Source organism: Corythoichthys intestinalis, chromosome 21 (genome assembly GCF_030265065.1).
Source record: "Corythoichthys intestinalis isolate RoL2023-P3 chromosome 21, ASM3026506v1, whole genome shotgun sequence".
In the NCBI taxonomy this organism is placed as follows: domain Eukaryota; kingdom Metazoa; phylum Chordata; class Actinopteri; order Syngnathiformes; family Syngnathidae; genus Corythoichthys; species Corythoichthys intestinalis.
In genome coordinates, this window is record NC_080415.1 from 37914608 (window position 1) to 37937714 (window position 23107).

The window sequence follows — 23107 nt, forward strand, 5'->3', positions numbered from 1 at the left end:
GGCCGTCTATCAGACAGTTGACGCTAAAAAGAGCATGGATACTGCAACAAGAAAATGATCCAAAACACAGGAGTAAATCAACTTCAGAATGGTTTCAGAAGAACAAAATACACATTTTGGAGCGGCCAAGTCAAAGTCAAGACTTGAACCCCATTGAGATGCTGTGGCATGACCTAAAGACAGCGATTCATGCCAGACATCCAAGGAATCTGACTGAACTACAGCAGTTTTGTAGAGAAGAATTAGCCAAAATTTTTCCTGATTGACGTGCCAGACTGATCTGCAGCTACAGGAAGCGTCTGGTTAAAGTAATTGCTGCCAAAGGGGGGGGCCACAAAATATTAAATGTGATGGTTCACTTACTTATTTTTCCCCCTTCTGTCATTGTTTGCATACTATCCTCATTAAAATATGAAATCCTATAAATGTTTAGGTTGTTTTAGTTAAAGCACTGTTTTTTCATCTGTGTAATTTTGACAAAGATCAGATCACATTTGATGGTGATTTTATGCGGAAATGTGAGAAATTCCAAAAGTTTCACATACTTTTTCCATACCACTGTATATTACCACACCCCTAGTGTACAGTAAATTAAAGGTTGAAGAAGTAGATGCGCAAACGCCTCATTTTAGAGTTACCGGCATTAATTCAAAAGTGCTTTTGGAGACAATAAAGGCTCACAAAGTTTACAAGGAGTTATTTATTTACAATTTAAGTACACAAATATAAACGTGAGAACAAACGTTGCTGGCCCAGTAACTTATTGTCTTCGACCGCCTAACCAAAGAAGTGTCCAAATCCAAAACTAGGGGGCAGACAGCATAAAAGAATGACATTATTTCAACAAACCTACCTATTCCACGCCAGACGTCTGAGACAATCTACTCCAAATTGGGGGTAACAAGCCCCCCCCCCCCCCCCCCCCAAAAAAAAACATTCAGCTTGAGAAGCATGCAAAAACAAACTTTGCCCCTTACATAGCAAATTGCATAATTGAAACGGATAAGAAAAAACTCACCTCTCATACTGACAAGTACCCCTGACAGCCAAATGTATGTAAAAGACTTGGCCACATTCAGTACAGTGGCTGTGACTAGCACTGCTCTGAGACAAAAAAAAAAAAAAGTGTGTGGGGATTCGGTGATCAGATACACACACAACAAGTACACGCTACACACAATTATGGCTGCCTAACCTTGCTGAAGCCGGCCTGCTAAACCCAAGCTTCCAAAGAATGCCGTTCCTAACTCGGAAGATGAAAAACAAAACTATTTACACATCTACATTGCAAGTATTTCACAGCTTCAAACATTACAAAGACAGAGCAAAATGTTTTATCTGTACACAGCGAATAGAAATCGGGTCAGAAGTGTCAAATGAGGCTAACTTTCCTCAAGTGCAGTTTTTTTTTCAGCACTAAGAAAGGCAAAGGCCCGCTGGACACTGCACCGTGGACAACAAAAATGCATCAAATTAAAAAGATATTAAGCTTCTTGTGTCTGTAATACCAAAGTATGTTTGGTACATTCACTGTGTGTGTGCGTGTATGTATTCATTTACACACACCCTGAAACTACATAATACCAAATTTGGACATATTAGTGTTGCACCGATACAATTTTTTGGCCTCTGATACAGATTTTGATAACTGGCCATGTGGTATCTGCCAATGTCAATACTGTAAATTGATTGGACGTCTATTAGTGATAAACTAATTGGCAGGTTTGAACGTCTACTAGTGATCAAGTCATTGAAATTTACAGAAGGATGACTGGACGTGACATGATTGGACATCTATTGTCGTATTGGAAAGAGCAACAAGTGCTCTTTTTTTGTTTTTTTTACGGTGGCCATCTTGGGTAGGGCAACTGGCTGTTGGAAAGTAGCTATCAAAGAGTAAATAATGCATGGCATCAACACCTCCGTGTTGTTGGCTCCCTCCATCGGATGCAAATTTCTATAAAAATGTCATTCGTTTGTGCTGTAAACAGGTTTGTTTGTGTTGCTATCGTTTTTAAGACATTTAAAATTAATTTATAGGTTAATCTGATGTCAACCGGCACCCCATTTTGATTAAAAATGGCTAAAAATTGTGTCAATTGTCTATGCAGTAAAAAATTTAGTTTGGGCTGCTATCATTTTATAGATATTGAGATATTAATTTCAAGTGATGACGTCACACAGCCCCCATTTATTCCAAAATGTATGGTGTTATATTGCTGCCACCATTAGCGAGCAATAATGGATTGTGAGCACAGAAAAATTTATTGAGCAAGCAAAAAACAAAATCTACTCTGTGCCGCTCAATCTCAGACAGTGAGAACCAAAGGTGGTATTTTGCCATGTGGAAATATGGATTTTGCCATGTGGCATTTTTTTTTGCCATGAGGCATTTTTTTGCAATGTAGCATTGTTTTTGTCACATGGCAAAATCCATTTTGCCCCAAACAAAAAAAAAAAAAAATCCCACATGGCACAATCAATTTTTTCCACATGGAAGAAAAAATGCCACATGGCAAAAATCCATTTTGCCACAAGGCAAAAAACAATGCCACATTGCAAAAAAATGCCTCATGGCAAAAAAAAATAAAAAAAATAAAAATAAAAACACATGCCAAAATCAATTTTGCCACATGGCAAAAAAAAAAAAAAAAGAAAAGCCAGATGGCACAATCAATTTTGCCACATGACAGAAAAAAATGCCACATGGCACTATCAATTCTGCCACATGGCAGAAAAAAATGCCACATGGCAAAATCCATTTTGCCACAAGGCAAAAAAAATGCCAAAACAATTTTGCCACATTGCAGAAAAAAATGCCACATGGCACTATCAACTTTGCCACATGGCAGAAAAAAATGCCACATGGCAAAATCCATTTTGCCACGTGGCAAGAAAAATGCCAGGTGGCACAATCAATTTTGCCATATGGCAAAAAAATGCCACATGGCAAAACCCATTTTGCTACATGTCATAATCCATTTTGCCAGGTGACAAAAAAAATGCCACATGTCAAAGTCCATTTTGCCACATGGCAAAAAAAATTTCACATGGCAAAATCCATTTTGCCACATGTCAAAGTCCATTTTGCCACATGTCAAAGTCCATTTTGCCACATGGCAAAAAAATGTTCACATGGAAAAATCCATTTTGCCACATGGAAAAATCCATTTTGCTACATGGAAAATACCCATTTTTCGTTCTCGTTCGTTCTTGGCCCTGTTGCATTCTCTCAACCCCTCCGCTCGCCGGTTTGTTGATGTCAACACTCGAAATTAATATATCAATATCTATAAAACGATAGCAGCACAAACATTTTTTTTTTAAAGCGCAAATGTAGCATAACCAAACGGCACCATCTTCAGTCATTTTTAAACAAAATGGGGGGCTGGTTGACCTCAGATTGACCTATAAAAGAATTGTAAATATCCTAAAAATGATTACAGTACAAACAAGCACAAATGATGGACATTATTTTTATATGAATTTGCATCTGATGGAGGGCCAACTTCACGGATGTGACATCAACGCGTTATTTCTTAGCACTCACTGATAAGATGAAAACATTTTAGTGCCGTATCGGTACCATACCGGTGCAACACCACTTATATTTATTCCCATGATGAGACAGTAAAAACATTGAGCCATCAGTTGAGCCGGTGACAAGGACCTGGAAGTAACCATGATGGCCATGGACACAATCATTGTCTGAAGACATGCTTAGAAAAACGGTGATTAGATTGGGGAGGATCAGTACAAGTTGTCCAGATATCTCCTGCAAAAGTGGACAGAAAAACGTCCAAGACTCTGACTGAGACGACAACAAAAAAGGGGGCCAGGCTGGTGAAGGGCGAATAGAGAACACCTTAAATTGACAGTACTGAGAGCAGTCAGTAAGAAAGCACTTCCAGTTTAGCTGGTTGAAGTGAGGTGGCTTCCCACGGTAGCTGTTGCAGTAGTAATTCAGAGCGGCGGTAGTACTGTACTATTAGTGTCTGTGTCTCAGAGGGACTGGCTCACCGAGGAGCGAGAGGATGGAGACCGGCAGGCAGTGCGCTTGACACCATCTAGAGGAAATGAGAGACTGCGCATTAGTAGAGCGATAAAAATACAAATTAAAAAAAAATACCCAGCCACCTATCCCTGGTTTACATTACTATTATCGTGGATCGCAATGTTTTAAAAAGATGTGTGCAAAATTTTCCACTAGTCACTAGCCAATTGTTGCAAACATTAGCATTATATAGCATTTAAGCTAGCGGATTTTTGCTATGCAAGGTAGCCAATTGCAACAATTGGTTTACTTGCATAGCAAAAGTACACTAGCTTAAATGCTACCAGAAACAATCTGCTGCCCTAGCAATTGTTGCATTCAGCCATATAGCATTTAGGCTAACGGACTTTTGCTACGCAAGTTAGCCAATTGTTGCATTGTTGCAATTGGCTAATGCCAATTTTTACAACTATTAGCTAACTTGCATAGCAAAAGTCCTCTATCTTAAATGCTATATAATGCTAATGTTTACCAGACAGTTTCTGGTGCGCACTATAAACAATCTTGTGGGCACCAGATTGTTTCTAGTAGCATTTAAGCTAGTGGACTTTTGCTATGCAAGTTAGCCAATTGTTGTAAACATTAGCATTATATAGCATTTAAGCTAGCGGACTTTTGGTCCGCTACAAAGGTCAGCTAGCTTAAATAGAGCTTAGATAGTCAGATAGCTTAAATGCTGTATAACGCTAAAGTATAATGCAACAATGCAATGATTAACTAACTTACGTAGCAGAAGTCCGCTAGCTTTAAATTCTTTAAAATGCTAATGTTTACAAATGGTAAATAGTGTTATACTTGTATAGCGCTTCTCCACTTTTCAAGGCGCTCAAAGCGCTTTACAATACAGAATTGGCTTCCTTGTATAGCAAAAGTCTGCTAGCTTACATGCTACCAGAAACAATCTGGTGCCCACAAGATCGTTTCTAGTGCGCACCAGAAACTCTCTGGTAAACCTTAGAATTATATAGCATTTAAGCTAGTGGACTTTTGCTATGCAAGTTAGCCAATTGCAACAATGCAACAATTGGTTAACTTGTGTAGCAGAAGTCCACAAGCTTAAATGCTATATAATGCTAATTTTTACAACAATTGACTTACTTTCTTAGCAAAAGTCCGCTATCATAAATGCTAACAGAAAGAATCTGGTGCTCTAGCCAATTGCTGCATTGTCGCTAGCTTAAACTCTGTACAATGCTAATGTTTACAACAATTGGCTTACTTGCATAGCGGACTTTTGCTACGCAAGTTAGCCAATTAGCCAGTTAGCATGCACAGCGGACTTTTGCTGCACAAGTTAGCCAATTGTTGCATTGTAGCATTCAGCCATATAACACTTAAGCTAGCTGACGCTTGCTACGCAAGTTAGCCAATTGCTGCAAATGGCTAACTTGCGTCGCAAAAGTCGGCTAGCTTAAATGCTATATAATGCTAATATTTACCAGATTGTTTCTACTGCGCACCAGAAACTATCTGGTGGGCACCAGATTGTTTTTGCTTAAATCTATTGTATTTCTCTCAATGTCCCATTAGGGGCTCCGTAGTATCGCGATATAACACCTTTTCGAAAAACTGTCACTCCCCGATACCGATGACGTCATTTTAGTCCCGTATCAGTGCAACGCTACTTATAACACACGGACACAGAGCACTTTGTGTTGGAACAACTGGGAGGTGTGCTTTCAGCCAAAGCCATGAGCAAGCTTCAAGCTAAGATGCAAGAAAAAAAAAAAAAAAAAAAAAAAAAGTAGCTTCGTCTCGTGCAAGGGTTAAGGGGTAGAAAATCAGAGGAGATGCGGGAACGCAGATTTCGGCAGGTAAAAACAACATCAGAAACCCACGAGTGCACCAAGCCACACTGGAAGGGTTGGGTAAAGGTTGCTTGCTTTGGAGCAGTGAGTTGTATGCGTGCCATTGATGTAGGTGGCAACCAATGGTGCGAGCAACAAGCCACAAAGACAAAGCTGTTCAAAAAGGGCTTTATTTTCAGGGTCTGAGTAGGCAATGAGGGGGGAGTTACATTCTTAGACTACGGTGCACACTGTGATGCATTATCCAGCCCAGTTCTCAAGACTGCAACTTCATATCTATCGGGCAGACAACCATTTATTGGTTGCTTCATCGACACCGGACGAGTTTAATTACGCTTACTAAAAATGATAATTTACGCATTTTTACCTGTCTTGCTCTCAGATATTTAGGTGTAAAACAAACCGGGAGAATCCATTTAAAGCAGTAGGGTAGAACTGGAAGTTGGATCAATGCATTCCTTGTGCTTACAGGGGTGTGCGACTCACCCAGCGTTGCCACGGTCACACAAGTATGTGGCGAGCGTCTACTTGGCGTGATGTTCGTAAGGAATGCTATTCTGAGGTTGGGGGAAGGGAGAGACAAGGCCCAATATGTCAAGTCAGAAACCTTGTCATGTACCAACTTCGCTACTTGTCAAACAAGACTTAAAAGCAGCACTTAAAAAATACAAGGTGCTGCACCACTAGAAGTACTGACCATAATAATGGGCCTGGGGAAGAGTCTACTATATTTTCCTGACAAGAGTTTCATTAACGTTTGTTAAGCAGCAGACACCATTCAGAGACTTGTGTATTTAATTCACTTGCATGACATGCATTTTTTGGTTCCCTTTTACAAGCTTTCACCCAGTGGCGATCCACGGTAATCTAAAGCGCACAAAGCAGTGACCCGTGCTAGGGATGTCCCGATCACATATTTTTGCATGCGAGTCCGAGTCACCTGACTTTAAGGATCTCCCGATACCGCTTCCCAACATTGGAAATAGTGCTGTAACGATTAATCGATTAACTCGAGTATTCGATTCGAAAAAATAGATTTGAATTAAACTTTGCTGCTTCGAGTATTCGTTTAATTAAAGTGGCATTGTAATGGTTTATTTTGAAATTGTTTGCATTTAGTTTTATTGATTTGGGTGGATACACAGCCCGATAGTCTGCCTCATTTCACATGGATGAATCCAGCTGTTCCATGTTAGGACCAACATAAGCCAAGCTTTTGTTTGAGCTAATGTTTTTTTTTTTTTATTCATTCGTCATTTAGTTTATAGGTATATTTAGCCGTTTTTTTGTGGGAATATGTGTCTGAACCATTTGTTAGAGCATTGTTTATAAAAAAAAAAAGAAAAAGTGAGCGTTTTATAGTGTTAAGCTAGCAGACTTTTGCTATGTAAGTTAGCCAATTGTTCTTTTGTTGTACATAGATCCTTATTTTTTGATACTGTTTGAGGCTCAGCTTGGGTATTTTGATTTTTCATGTCCCTTATCTGATTACTTGAACTAACTAGTTCATGGATTAATCGACTACTAAAATTAGAGATGCACGATAATATCGGTCACCGATAATTATCGGCCGATAATGGCAATTATGACGTCACACTGATAATCCAGATAAAACCAAATTCAACCGATAATGCAATCCGATAATTATATACTTGATTTAGCCTCCAAATGTGCGCAATCAACAGTTTTGTCCAATTCTGCTAGTTTTAAGTAGATGTTTTTTTTCAGTGTAGTAATTTGATATATGTTAGGGATGGCTTAGTTTTAAGGCATTTTTGTGCAACTTGGGTGTTTCCTCTCCAAGTAATTGTTGCCAAAAGCTTACCATTACACAATGTCATTGCCATTGTTTAGATGTTGGAATTTACAACTTGTTCACATTTGATGTGGGAAAAAAAAATAGCCCTAAATTACATTTTTGCACAGTAACATTTGATCTTTGTATACTTTAAAATTTTACATACATATTTGAAAAAAATTATCGGCGTGACATTATCGGTTATCGGGTGGAAGGGGCAGGAAATTATCGGTTATCGATATCGGTTGAAAAAATGTATTATCGTGCATCACTAACTAAAATAATCGATGGCTGCAGCCCTAATTGGAAATATTTTAAGGATGTCAAAAAAAGCACATCCAAATGTCTTTTTTTCCTTCCAAAAGCTGAACAAAGCTGTCACATTAAAAATAAATACACGCAATTGCAAAAAAATGCTATCTTGCGGGCCCGATTTCATGATTGGATCGGGGACATCCCTAACCCGTGCCACTATTCGCAGCAGGCACCCATTGTTTGCTTCATGGTTAGTTCTCAAACAAAGGTGAAGATAACCTTCTTATGTCTTGCAGGAAACATGGGGAGAGTCGGCATTAAAATCGGGCCTCTGAAAATGATCGTGAACAGAAATGAAATGGAGCCTATTTTACCTGTGAGGTGGACATGCGCGAGGTGTCTTGTCGTCCGGTGAGATCTGAAGAGGAAACGTTGACGGGGGCGTCGCGGTGCAGTCGCATGCTGACTTTTCGCTCCCGTTCCATACCGGATGCTTGACGTGGGGAAGCTGGCGATAATAGTGAGGGAGGGAACTTCAAACTAATCCCAAACATTACGTAAAAAATGGCTTCAGCGCTTCCATTACGAACCTGTGTGTGAAGTGGGCGTGAGCGGTGTGGGCGGGGCTCGATCTTGGGCTCCCCGAGGCCGTCCCGATGCTGCGGGAACTCCTCTAGTGGCCGGGTTCCTGCCATGTCTCAGCCTGTCCTCTCGGTCACGGCGCTCTCGTTCTGCTTCCTCTGCTGCACGGTTGGCTCCCTGTTAAGAACAATCGGCATCAAAACAAGGTTATAACGACACTATATTTATTGATAATCCGGTGTGGAAGCCTCTGGGTACCTAAAGATATGATTTGCAATACAAGGCTCATGATAACGAGCACGGACAGAAAGACTTGTACTTCTTAAAAGATACATATTAGTATGAGCTATAATAATTTGATATTCAAACAAGGGCTGTCAAACGATTAAAATTTTTAACCGAGTTAATCACAGCTTAAAAATTAATTATCGTAATTAACAGCAATTCAAACCATGTATAAAATATGCCATATTTTTCTGTAAATTATTGTTGGAACGGAACGATAAGACCCAAGACGACTATATATACATGCAACATACTGTACATATGTACTGTATTTGTTTATTATAACAATAAATAAACAAGATGGCATTAACATTATCAACATTCTGTTAAAGCGAGCCATGGCTAGAAACACTTGTTGTTCTTAAAAGATAAATGTTAGTACAAGTTATAGAAAGTTTATATTAAAACCCCTCTTAACGTTTTCGTTGTAATAAAATTTGTAAAATTTTCAAACAAAAAATAAACTACTAGCTCGCCATTGTTGATGTCAATAATTACACAATGCTCATGGATGGTGCTGAAACCCATAAAATCAGTCGCACCCAAGCGCCAGCAGAGGACAAAAAAACACCAAAAAAACAAGTAACAAATTAACATGACTGTCATTTTAATCTGTTTGAGCGGGTCATGTGCGTTATTTGAGTCAAATATTTTAACGTGATTAATTAAAAAAATTAATTACCTCCCATTAACGCGATAATTTTGACAGCCCTAATTCAAACCCCTCAATGTTTTCGTTTTTATAAAATTTGAAAAATTAGTTTAACTAGTACGTAGGTCGCCATTGTTGTTGACGACGCAATGCACTTCGGGCCGTGACGTCACTGGGCAGCGCTGTCGTACTTCCATGTAAACATGTGTCTGTTCTGCCCTTCCAATTTGAACCCAAGCGGAAAAGTGATGAGCAGGACAGCACTGTCGATATTTCATAAAACGAGCAAAACTGTCAAATGGCAGCAAGTCAATATCTAGGCAAGCCGTCTAGGATCGATTTAAAGACACTGCTGATGAGCTGAAATTGGATGCAGACATGACGTTGTGCACTCATCCCATATCTCTGTAACAAAACAATCTGACCAGCAGCAGAATGTGACAAAATCATGCCGGTCGTCATACTAGCGTTGCTTGCTAGCTAGCACAGCAATCCTCCCAGTCATCACCCCCAGCGTGCATTGCGCATGTAAAACATGGCGCCCTCCGTAGGTCAAAACATGTACTAAATATTATAGATTTTTAAATCAATGGCAATAATATGTGTTTCTAGTAACATATTTTAGTAAAAGAGAAAAATTGTGGCTTATTAAAGCCTACAAGTATAAATTGCCGGGGTATCGGCAGATCCATAAAGCCAGGACACTGACTCGAACGCTGGTGCAAACATATTTGGTCGGGACAATGATATAGTTTTTAACAATGAACCAGCTGAGGCTCGTGCTAAATGGCATCTAAAAGTACTAGGGATGTGACAATATATCAAAAAGCTGATATATCGTGATAGCCCAAAATGTTATTGATAAAATGTTGCAATCGTGTGGATGAGGTCATACTCACAAATTTGAGCATATTCCAGTCAAACACATAGTCATAAGAGAATCCCTGTCTGTGAAAAAGATTCCGGAAAAGCTGCCGTAGGTACGAGTAGTCAGGCTTGTCGTCGAAGCGCAGGGAACGGCAAAAATTCAGGTAGGTGGCAAATTCAGCTGTGAAGACACACGAAATTCTGTGAGCCTCATGGATCGAATAAATAATCACAAAAGGAGAGAAAACCAAAGGTCGACATGCCGATATGTGGACTTTTTTCAAGATCGGGCAATATACTGTTTGAGTCCCGATCTTTCTTATAAAGGGCAACCGATATGTCGGCCAGCTTTTTCAACATCGCCCGATCGCCAACATAATGGAAGAACACATGTTTAGGGCTGCAGCTGTTGATTATATAAGTAGTCGATTAATCTATCAATTACTTACATTTAATGTGTTGTAATAATTTTAGGAGTTGTAAAACAAAGGCTTGCGAAAATTACACTTTCAAAAGAGCATTAAATGCAATTACAAAATTAAAAAATTCCCAAGTGTTTTTTAAACCACGCTGAATTGCACTTTCATTTCACAACAGCAACAAATACATTTAAAAACAAATTAACATCCTTGAGTTTAGCCTCAAAGGGTATACAAAATAATGAGCATCAAAGTCCAACAAAAGAACAATTGGCTGACTTGCAAAGTGAAAGTCCGCTAGCTTAAATGCTATAAAATGTTTTAATTTTTTTGTTTTTGTTACAATGCGCTTCACAAACCATTCTCTTATCCCTAAAAAAAAATGCTATGTACACCTCTAAACTAAATTACGAATGCATAAACAATCATATAAGCTCAAACAAAAACTTCGACAACTTTATGTTGGTCTTAACAGGGAGCAGCAGGGTCCAGCCATGTTAGATGAGTTGTCTTTATCACTGTTGCCACTAGAAGCCAGTGTATCCACCCAAATCAATACAACTAAATGCAAACTTTAAAAACAACCCATAACAATGCCACTCTAAATAAACGAATCCCTGAAGATTTGAAGCTCTTTTGTAATCAAATTACTCGAGTTTAGAGGTGCAACAATTAATCAATTAGCAAATTAATCGACAACTATTTTGATAAACAGTTAATTTTTAGGACCTTCTTCACCTTAAACTTGTATAAATTCTTGAAATTATAACATATATATGTATAACTTCTCAATTGTAAATATAAGATTTTTTTCATTATACAGTGCTGGCCAAAAGTATTGGCACCCCTGCAATTCTGTCAGATAATACTGAATTTCACCCAGAAAATGATTGCAATCACAAATTCTTTGGCAGTATTATCTTCATTTATTTTGCTTGCAATGAAAAAACAGAAAAGAGAATGGAAAAAAAAAATAAAAAAATCATTATTATTTTACACAAAACCCCAAAAATGGGCCGGACTAAAGAAATTGGCACCCTTTGAAAAATCATGTGATGCTTCTCTAATTTGTGTGATTAACAGCACCTGTTACTTACGTGTAGCACATAACGGTTGGTGGCAATAACTAAATCACACTTGCAGCCAGTTAAAATGGATTGAAGTTGACTCAACCTCTGACCTGTGTCCTTGTGAGTAAATGGTAAATACTTATATAGCGCATTTATCTGCATGGGTACCATGCCCAAAACGCTTTACAATAGCACACATTTACCCATTCACGCACACATTCACACACCAATGGGGCTGCTGCCATGCAAGGCGCTGTCAACCCATTGGAGGCAAATCAGGGTTCAGTGCTTTGCCCAAGGGCACTTCGACAGTGGGCAGTCGTAGCCGGGAATTGAACCACTGACCCTTCGGTCCAAGGACAACTCCAGCTACCAACTGTGCCACGGCCGCCCCCGACCACATTGAGCATGGAGAAGAGAAAGAAGACCAAAGAACTGTCTGAGGACTTGAGAAGCAAAATTGTGATTAAGCATGGCTACAAGTCGATCTCCAAAGACCTGAATGTTCCTGTGTCTACCGTGTGCAGTGTCATCCATAAGTGTAAAGCCCATGGCACTGTGGCTAACTTCCCTAGATGTGGACGGAAAAGAAAATTGAGAGAGTTCACCGAAAGATTGTGTGGATGGTGGATAAAGAACTTCGACTAACATCCAAACAAGTTCAAGCTGTCCTGCAGTCCGAGGGTACAGCAGTATCAACCCGTACTATCCGTCGGCGTCTGAATGAAAAGGGACTCTATGGTACGATACCCAGGAAGACCCCACTTCTGACCCAGAAACATAAAAAAGCCAGGCTGGAGTTTGCCAAAACTTACCTGAGAAAGCCAAAAAAAAAAAAAAAAACGTTTTGGAAGAATATTCTCTGGTCAGATGAGACAAAAGTAGAGATTTTTGGGAAAAGGCATCAACATAGAATTTACAGGGGAAAAGAACGAGGCCTTCAAAGAAAATAACACCGTCCCCACAAACATGGCGGCGGTTCCCTGATGTTTTGGGGTTGTTTTACTACCTACGGCACTGGACTGCTTGACCATGTGCATGGCATTTTGAAGTCTGAAGACTACCAACAAATTTTTCAGCATAATGTAGTGCCCTGTGTGAGAAAGCTGGGTCTCCCTCAGAGGTCATGGGTCTTCCAGCAGGACAATGACCAAAAACACACTTCAAAAAGCACTACAAAATGGTTTGAGAGAAACCACTGGAGACTTCTTAAGTGGCCAGCAATGATTCCAGACCTGAATACCACCTGTGGAGAGATCTGAAAATGGCAGTTTGGAGAAGGCAGCCTTCAAATCTCAGAGATCTGGAGCAGTTGGCCAAAGAAGAATGGTCTCAAATTCCAGCAGAACATTGTAAGAAACTCACTGATGGATACCGGAAGTGGTTGTTTGCAGTTATTTTGTCTTAAGGTTGTGCTACCAAGTATAAGCTGAGGGTGCCAATACTTTTGTCTGGCCCATTTTTGTAGTTTTGTGTAAAATGATAAATGTATTTTTTTTCCATTCTATTTTGTATTTTTTCATTGCAAGCAAAATAAATGAAGACATTACTACAAAAGCATTTACAATTGCAATCATTTTCTAGGAGAAATTCGGCACTATCTGACAGAATTGCAGGGGTGCCAATACTTTTGGCCAGCAGTGTATATCGCCAATATAATAGACTATCTTATGTTCATCTTTTTGGGTGATGATCTTTGTTAATTGAGATTTTGCACCACGTAATGGCTAGTGTTATAAAAGAAACTAGCAGAAGAAAACTTGATCCTCTAATGTAGACACTTATATAATGAATGTTTCAATTACCTTTCATAATCTACCTGTTTAAAAAAAAAAAAAACATATGAGGCTCAAATATCAGCTTACAACATGGACTTTAGACCGGCTGATTTTTTTTTTTTTTCCCAATTGGTATCGGTATCAGCCTTTGAAAACCCCATATCGATCGACTCCTAGATAAAACTACTTGAAATGGTTCGAGGTTTACTCACAAGGGTATCCTTTGCATAGAACCTCAATGGGGGTGGACATTTTCTTCTCACTAATCCGTTCGTACTTTTGCCTCTTGGTGGCAGCCTTGAGGCCTTGCCAAGGCAGGGAGCCCAAATTAAAATACATAAGAACATAGCCCAAGGACTCCAAGTCATCACGCCTGGACTGCTCTGTAAGAAGAAAACAATGTTAAACCTCTAATTTCTTCCCGGACAAGCACGAGCATGTTCACACAAGTCGATTCCACCGGTACGTACCGATCCCCAGATGGGTGTTGATTGATGCGTATCGTGCGGTTCCTGTCAGGTTCTTGTTCTCGCGGTAGGGGATGTGCTGGTGAGTGCGGGCGTCGCGATATTTCTTAGCCAGGCCAAAGTCAATAATGTAGACCAAATTGCCCTTTTTGCCCAGCCCCATCAAAAAGTTATCTGGCTTCACATCTCTGTGGATGAAGTTCTTGGAGTGGATGTACTCGATGCGACTGATCTGAATTGAAGAAACATGAAAATTAACGGTGTGACAATATTATGATGTGGAGAGGAAGGAACCAACAGGTTGCTAGCAAAAAATTATTATTGGCGGCAATTGATGGTGCTAGACGTCCCAATTCGTTTTGACTAGGAGAGGCGAATGAACGTGTCCTCCCAGTTTAAACGAATTGGATGTCTATCATTGTCAATGGCAGGCAATGAGAGTTAAGACAATCATTTTTTCGTTGAACTAGAGATAGACCGATTATGTCATACAAATATGTCAAGACAAATGACGAGTTCAATTTTATGTCGGATGTCAATGCGATCGTATGTCCAGGTAGCACTGCATTGCCATATTGTGAGATCGTTGCTCTCTTGAGCCTTGTTTTGATATTAAAAACTATGTTTTGCAGATATACATGCTGTCAAGTAGGGTTATGCAATATCATTTTTCCCACAACTTGTTCAAGCATGGTCCACAGAAGAATTTCGCACACCTGCAGTATTGTCTGTCGGCGAGAGAGTATGTGCAAAAGCCGTCATGGAAACAGCTCAGTCAATGTAGATTGGCTGGTCACTTCCAGCATAGGTGAAAACTTTTACAGTAGATCGTTTAAGAAAAGATTAATTGGTGTCAATAATCACTTACAAAAAGCAGCATGTGATACATTGGGTTAATTGCCAAAAATTGTTACAATGGCCGTCGTGTTTTTGGCATTTAAGTGTTAGTCCTTGTTTGAAAATCATCAGTTAAATTTTAGGCATTTATGCATGTCAATAAAAATTGGATGGTTCCAATAAAAAAAAGAATTTCAAATTTGAGTTACCGCAATTTTCGGACTGTAAGCCGCTATTTTTCCCCCTCATTTTGAATCCTGCAGCTTATACTCCAGTGAGATTTATTTGGGTTAATAGGTAACACTTTATTTGACAGTGGCGTCATAAGTAGAGGTGGGAATCTTTGGGCCCCTAACGATTCGATTACGATTCAGAGGCTCCGATTCGATTATAAATCGATTATTGATGCACCCCCCTGCTTTTAATGTTTTGCACATTATTCCAAAATTGGTCAAAAATCCTCTCAGGCTAAACGAAACTACTATTTTAGTATCAAGTTAACAGTCAAAAACAGTAAATAAAATACTCAAGTCCCCATTCTGTATCAGCAGCTTTAAACTACATTCAATTAATTTAATGTTGTGAATCAACCGTTAATAGAGGTGGGAATCTTTGGGAACCTAACGATTCAATTACGATTCAGAGGCTCCGATAAATTATAAATCGATTATTGATGCACCACAACCCCCCTCCCCCTTTTAATTTTTTGTACACTAGTTCCAAAATTGTTCAAAAATCAGTATCAAGTTAACCGTTAAAAACCGTAAATAAAATACTCAAGTCCCCATTCTGTATCGACAGCTTTAAACTACATTCAATTAATTTAATGTTGTGAATCAACCGTTAAAGTTGTTAAAATTGCTCCCGTTATTCCATAATTTCCCTTCTTGTTTACTTTCGACGTGAAAGTTTTAAAACGGTTTCATCATTTAAAGATAGATTCAAGTCAAGATTTTGCCGATTTTTTTCTTTTTGGTAAAAAGTAATTAGGTTCGCTACAACAGAGCCTTCTAGAGAAGTCTACTGCTTTAAGATGGCGCCTGTTTACTAGCGCGGGAAAGTCTGTCATTTCGCAATCTAGTTTTTGGTATATGATCTAACAGGGCCTTTGTCAGTCATTTCACATCTAGTTCTAGATATACAGTATGTGATATCTACCATAGCCGTATGTTGCCGTATATTTGTAGCACGGCCGCAGTCAGGTATTATTGTTTTTTCTTTTATCTAGCAGCATGAGTTGAACATGATATTTACTCTCGGTCCGTTTCTCATTGCGTCCTGAGGACCGCGCTGACTGTGTTTTATTTCCGCTTTACCTGGTATAATTCAATAATCTGAATTTGGATGTTTGTGAATCGTTCTCGAATCTTCCACGGCCGAATCGCGAACAATCTAAGAATCGGAAATTTTGCACGCCTCTGACTGTTAATATCTTTTGGTGTAAATATCCCATAATACAGTGAGGACAGCTGCAGCTTATAGTCCAGTGTGGCTTATTTATGAAAAAAATTCATTTTTGTGTCAAATTTGGTGGGTGTACTATAGTCAGGTGCACCTTATAGTGCGAAAGTTACAGTACCCTCTGATAACACTGATCACACAATAGTTCTTCTTAAAACTGACATTTATTAATTTGTCACTGTCAAACTGTGAACACACTATTATATACGTTATATACTAATAACAAAGAAAGCAACAGGAAAAAATAAGACAAAATTGTATAGCGGAAGACATAACGGTCATCTCACCATTTGATCAGCGAGAAGAAGGACCGTCTTGAGGCTAAACTTGCGGGAGCAAAAATTGAAGAGATCCTCCAGACTGGGTCCCAGCAGCTCCATCACCATGACATTATAGTCACCTTCTGCTCCACACCATTTTATAGTTGGAATACCCACTACAAAAAAAAAAAAAAATAAAATAAAATAAAAAAGAAAAAAAAAAAAAAAAGAAAAAAAAGAATGGGTTTTTAAATAAAGAGGGAAACATAAAAATATTAACATTTTAGATTCATTGGAACACTCAACATATCACAATCTGATATTGCACAGTTTACCGTAATTTCCCGAATATAAGGCGCACCCATGTATAACGCGCACCCCAACTTTACCTGTAAAATCTAGGGAAAATTCTTGTACCCGTGTATAAAGCGCACCCTAATTTTAGCAAATATGAGTCTCGTGTCTCGAACTTTTATAAAGTACGCGGTTGCAGCATTTTTTAATCCTTTTGTCAAATATTAAAAAAAAAAACAAAAAAACAGAATATTAATTTTCTGTGGTAAAATTGCTCACAGTATACGATTAATAATTTTCACAAAGTAAGGCGTTGTAGCGAGTTTTAACAGAATTTACCAGCGGAACTATTGTTGGCAAGTTGTGTAGTTCCCGGGGGGAAGAGTTTAGTTAAGGGAAAAGCTGGAAGTAAACAAATGTCCCGCGATTTGCATGCAAGACATACGTTGTTACTTTGCGAGTGTCAATGTAAATAAAACAACATGGCTTGGCTCAGTGGTTCGACACTCTTCTTCAGACTCCTGTCCTAGCTCGCCACACGGTCAACATTTATACGAAAAGGATCGCCGTATACGTTCTCTTCAAGACAACATCGCCGTGTGCAAGCATGTTACAACGCAAAGGTAAGAAAAATGTACTCGAAAATAATAAATGAATAGTACAAAAAAAAAACCAACATTTTAATTTAATTAGATGTGAAAAATATCATGAAAACAATTATTTACCACATGAAACTTGATTATTATATTACTGTCGTTCAGACTAGGTAATATTGTGCTGGTCCATGCTTACAATGGAACATGAATCATGATGAATTTTTTCTGTCTCCATCCCTGTACTCGTGAATAACGCGCACCCATGATTTTACGAGTAAATTTTGGGGAAAAAAGTCAGGAAATTAAGGTATTTTAAGGGATGAGATGCAATGTTTTGTTGCATGATGTACATTTTAGTACTTTAAATGACTAATAAACTTGCCATTACATGCTGGGTGGTCTGGTCTAGTAAATGGATCATTAAAAAAACAAATTTAAACTGTTTATCTCGATTCTTGTCATAATTTTTTTCTTAACAGTTTCTTAGTTTTATTTTGAAATCTGCAATGAAAACAGAAGAATCTAGGGAGCAGTTTATATTGGCAGTGGAAGTAAATGTTGACAAAGTTAGCTGTCGCTCATAAACACAACTTCTCACATTTGAATTGAATGAGAAGTCATCTTTCTTCCACATAGGCATTATAAAAAAAAAAAAAAAAAAACAGTCCCTCTAAATTTCTCCCATCATTTAACTTCAAAATTATTGGGTATGTTGCACTTGGTTCAATTGCCATTTCCAAAACACAAATTAAGACACTCTTGCAAATTTACCTCCTCCTTGCATCATTTTGTAGATCTTGCTTTCAATGTGAAGCTGGGGGTGCTTGGTCTTCACGCATTCCAACTTAATGGCAACTTCTTCGCCCACAGAAATATCTGTGCCTAAAAAAACAAATAAAAAAAGACATTTGTGAATTCCCAACATTTTCATCAACATAAAAGAATTTGAACAAAAGGCTGTAAATTCAGGACATCTTCATTTTGTGATCGGAAATGCTATTTGTTTTAATCTATTAACTCATTGGCTGCCATTGCCGGCGAGAAAAATGCTCAATCCATTTTGAGCGGGGGGGGGGGGGGGGGGGGGGGGGGCTGGCAGCGATAAACGTGATGACTCACTGCCAGCCATCCCAGTTGAAATCTGTTCTTGAAATCCAATGAGGTGCCATTTGTTTGTGCTATGTTTACGCTAGTTGTTTGGACACCCCTGTTATTAAGAGAGTTGGTACGCTCCATCAGCCATGACTTTGGCGTCATCACTCAAAATGAATATCTCAACATGAAAGGAATCTGTCGTTTTAGCCAGATTGCCGGAATCACGCCAGCCGAACCGCCGGACCCGCGCTGGCGCAGCTCCAACGACCCGGGCTGGCGTAATCCCAGCAACCCGGCCAAAATGCCAAACTCCGCGCGTTCGCCTTAGTCTTAACCCCTTGTACTGACTCCATTTTGAAAGCTGGAAGAAGGCTTCGAACACAAGTTGGCAATTTATTCAGGTCGACAGCGATCAAACAGCAAATAGGTCCCTGACAGAGAGGCAATTCTGAATCCAGGGTCAGCAAAACACCAGGCACATCGGAATGTTCAGTCTTTTTGAAGTCTACGGTACGGTGGGCCGGACGAACAGTGTGCCTGGGTGTTATCTAGCATAATTCTTCTGTTGCAGGTTTGGGGGGTCAAATTTGTGCGTCACCTTTCGTCGCTGGGTCATGGTTACTGAGGCAACTGAGGTGGGAGGTTGACGTCTGAGAGGAGCCGAGCTATCAAGCTTAGAGTTGTTTTTGTTATCGGGTGTTATGATAATACAGGACGTCCCGCCATTTGTTCTGGACTGTCCTGAAGAGCTGATTGCGGGATTTGGTGTTGCAGACGTAGGCCTGTAGATGTCTTGCCTATAATCGAAGCATTAACGAATAGCAACATTTCGAGTCCATTTTGCAATACCTGGAGGGGGGGGGGGGGGTGCTGCGTGATATCGTCACTCAAAATCAAAATCTCAATTAGGGCTGCAGCTATCGATTATTTTAGTAGTTGATTATCGATGAACTACTTAGTTTGAATAATCGGATAAGGAACATAAAAAATTAAAATACCTGAGCTGAGCCTCAAACGGTATTAAAAAAAAAAAGATCTACTATGTACAACAAAAGAACAGTTGGCTAACTTACATAGTAAAAGTCTGCTAGCTTAAATGCTATAAAATGCTAACTTTTTTTCCCATGCTCTTAACAAATGGTTCAAACACATATGTCCACAAAAAATGGCTAAATATACCTATAAACTAAATTACAAATGCATTTGAAAAAAACATGTTGGTCTTAACAGGGAGCAGCTGGATTCAGCCATGATAACTGAAGCAGACTAGAGGGCAGTGTATCCACCCAAAGCAATACAACTAAATGCAAACACTTTCAAAACAAACCATTACAACGCCACTTCAATTAAACGAATACTCGAAGCAGCAAAATTGAATTCGAATCTTTTATTCGAATCGAACACTCGAGTTAATCGATTAATCGTTGCAGCACTAATCCCAATAACTCAAAAACGATAACAGCACAAACGAAACTTAAACGATAGACACCATATTAAGCTATTTCTTAAACAAAATGGGGGGCTAGTTGACCGCAGCTTGACCGTTAAAAGAATTGTAAATATCTTAAAAACGATAGCAGCACAAACAAAACTTTTTACAGCACAAACAAGCACTAATGTAGCACAAACGATTGACATTTTTTATGTAAATTTGCGTCTGATGGGGGGGGCAACTTCAACTCCACTTAACTTTTTTGCCCGAAAATGACTAATGTAAACATCCTTCCTTAGCAATATGAGTCAACGAACTGAATCGCTCTGGTTTCCAGCAGCTGAGGGAGAAAGATGAGACTTGCCTATGGCCTTTCTGGTGGTGACGGGTTAGGGGGGTTTGTATTGTGTAACTACGCCAACTGTATGTCGAGCGACTCGCTAGAAAACGAGAAGCTTGTAGCAACGAGTAAACAACAGGAACTTAAGGGTGGGTCTTCTCGGCTCATCTTGACACAACCCTGAAGTATGCATCATTGACAACCCATTGACATTTTACGTAATATATTCGAGTAAAACAGGCTAACAGATAGCATTTTCCAAATGTGTTCTACAATTAAAACATTAACACGACTATTCAACTCACTTAGCATTTTTTACGAACACGTATAACTAACATTAGCATATAATAGGAGTCCAATAGATTCCAATGATATCATAATCAGATGCTAGCTAAAAAGTGGCTGCTACTAACACAAAGGTTAAGTCCTGTGCTAATGACGATAGCTCTTTATACACCTGCCAGCGATACTATGTGATAACACAAAATAACCAACGTTAATCAAATAGTAGATAATACAAACATTTAAGTATATATGACTTACCTAAATAGATGTCCCCAAACGAACCACTTCCGATTTTTCTGCCGAGTCTGTATCGGTTCCCGACTCTAAGTTCCATTTTGTCGCTGGCTATGTAAATTCAACTTTTCCTCGTCTTTAATACACTTAAATTTCCACCTATTGTTAATTTTACCACCTTCGTCAAGTGGTTGACAAGCCAGCAATTCTCAATTCTTTTCTCCCCGGAATCGGTTTCTTCTGTACGATCCAAAATTCACCATCCCTTATTTGCTTGTCCGGAAAAAAAAGACATATAATTTTGGTATCAATCGAAAGGGTAATATACCTAGTTTATGTTCTCTACCTTTGAGATTTCATTTTTGTCCCCAAAAAGAGAGGATTGAAACGGATTTCAACTCTTGGTCAGTTCTCGTTCGGCTCCGCTAAATCGTTATGCTAGTTTTTTTTTTCTCCGTCGTGAGAATGGGTTGGTCCGTGACGTCACTTCCCCTAGCAACCACGAGCAGATATTGCAAGTGCTCCACTTAATATGCACCGCAAAATATTATTCATCCGCTACAAATTAGCTCATTATAATCATCATAAACATTATGCCAAAAACAAATTTCCAAGTGGTTTATTAATCTCTCTTTATATTATTTTTTAGTTCAAACACAGAACGTGAATATTCGGCAAGGTGCGTTTATTTACAAATAATTTGTTAGTAAATACGAATTTCCTTGCAACTCGAAGAAGCTGATCTCCCTATCCAAGCGCCTTGCCTTGCATGGGCAAAAGAACGGCGGCATCACACGCCCATGTTGGTTCTGCCCAAATCTGTGCCACAGACGTTGATTGCTTTTTTCTGATTGGCTGACCGTACGTCAGCTGGTGGCGATTTTTGTCATTGGTTCCAAAACAGCCAATCAGCATGACGATAGAGGCCTCTCACATGGCTAAACTGTTGTTCCTCAGATTGGATAACAGTCTCGCACGTGTACAGCAGCGTTCTGCACGTCCTGCTTGTGTTGCGTTCAGATCCCGTAGGATTAAAGGTTTAACGCAGTTTGTTGGAGTTAATCTAGGAATAATTCGACAAAAGAAATAGTTAATAGTGGGAAAAAAAAGTTAGATTACATCCAAACAGGCAAATCGTACTCTTTAAAGCTATTCAAATCAATCAGTGTGTTTTCTTAGCAGTTTTATATGACTTTAATTGAGGCCAATGCAGGTATGTTTTATATTTAGATCTCAAATCCACACAATTACTTATTGAAAAATAATAATCAATAATTAAGACCCACTTATTTAGACTCAGGTTTACAGGACTATAGGTTTGTAATGTGTTCGAATTTTTCTGTTTTATTTGCTGTAGTGACTTTTAGCATGACAGATTATTTTTGTTTTTCTCAGTCTTATTGTATAGTATTTTCCTGCCTTTTATTGATCATGAATTACATAGATTTTGCTTTGTTGTAAAAGCACTTTGAGGCGCTTTCTGGTATTTGTAAAGGGATATATAGTGGTACCTCTACTTACGAAATTAATTGGTCCTGGAAGTACTTTCGTAACCGGAAAATTCTGTAAGTAGAGACATGTAAATGCCCTAATTTGTTCCAACACCCCAAACTTCAGACATCAGTCTTTTAAAATGCATAAATATGCATCAAAACATGTGACAAATCATGTTACAATTAAATTATTGCACATTAAACATAAAAGTAGAATTGTGTGTCATGTAAAAAAATAAAAACAAGAATAAAAAAATAAAAGTTGATACATTCATGTAAAGAATGTTGGAACACGAGAGGCAAATGAAGAGGATGCTAGAATAAACACATAAACATACACATATAGTAGAAATCCATCTTAGCCAATTGAATGCCAGGAATTCTCGGTAATAGCCAATGACAGAGCAGCTATAAGGTTACGTTCAGAAACCTCTGGGAGTTGTGAGTACCACCAAGTGCTTAATTTGTAAATCATAAGGTGCCGGAACGCAAAGTACATATCACAGGGCAGGGATGATGCAACGGGCACAGGTCCCGGAACATACGCAGAAAATGATGCTGAAAACACCATGCAAATGCCCACTTACCATGCGGTGGAATTTACAAGACACAATTTCAGGTAATATCCATAGTATAAATGTTATGACAACAACTTACAATTTTTTTTAAGGCTATACTTGGCACAAAACGGGCAATTGCCCACATATCCACAGATGGGACTTGCAGTACACAGTCAGCAATTAGT

The 23107-nt window shown here is 38.9% G+C and overlaps 1 protein-coding gene across 3 annotated transcripts; it reads right to left on the bottom strand.

The window, feature by feature from the left end:
• Nucleotides 1–924: 924 nt before the first annotated feature.
• csnk1db (casein kinase 1, delta b) lies at nt 925–21405 on the bottom strand. 3 transcript variants are annotated; one of them, XM_057825702.1, is made up of 10 exons: nt 20894–21405; nt 18255–18365; nt 16621–16769; nt 14039–14267; nt 13781–13951; nt 10334–10482; nt 8506–8674; nt 8290–8423; nt 6349–6419; nt 925–4067 (listed from the first exon to the last, which is right to left on the bottom strand). In XM_057825702.1, the coding sequence occupies exons 1-9, from the start codon at nt 20967–20969 to the stop codon at nt 6387–6389; spliced, it is 1221 nt and encodes a 406-aa protein (XP_057681685.1). In that variant the 5' UTR covers nt 20970–21405; the 3' UTR covers nt 925–4067; nt 6349–6386. The 3 variants fall into 3 exon arrangements, with proteins under 3 accessions (XP_057681685.1, XP_057681684.1, XP_057681683.1); XM_057825701.1 differs by lacking the exon at nt 6349–6419 and having other exon boundaries at nt 20894–21142; nt 21216–21400; XM_057825700.1 differs by lacking the exon at nt 6349–6419 and having other exon boundaries at nt 20894–21400.
• Between the last annotated feature and the right edge of the window lie 1702 nt (nt 21406–23107).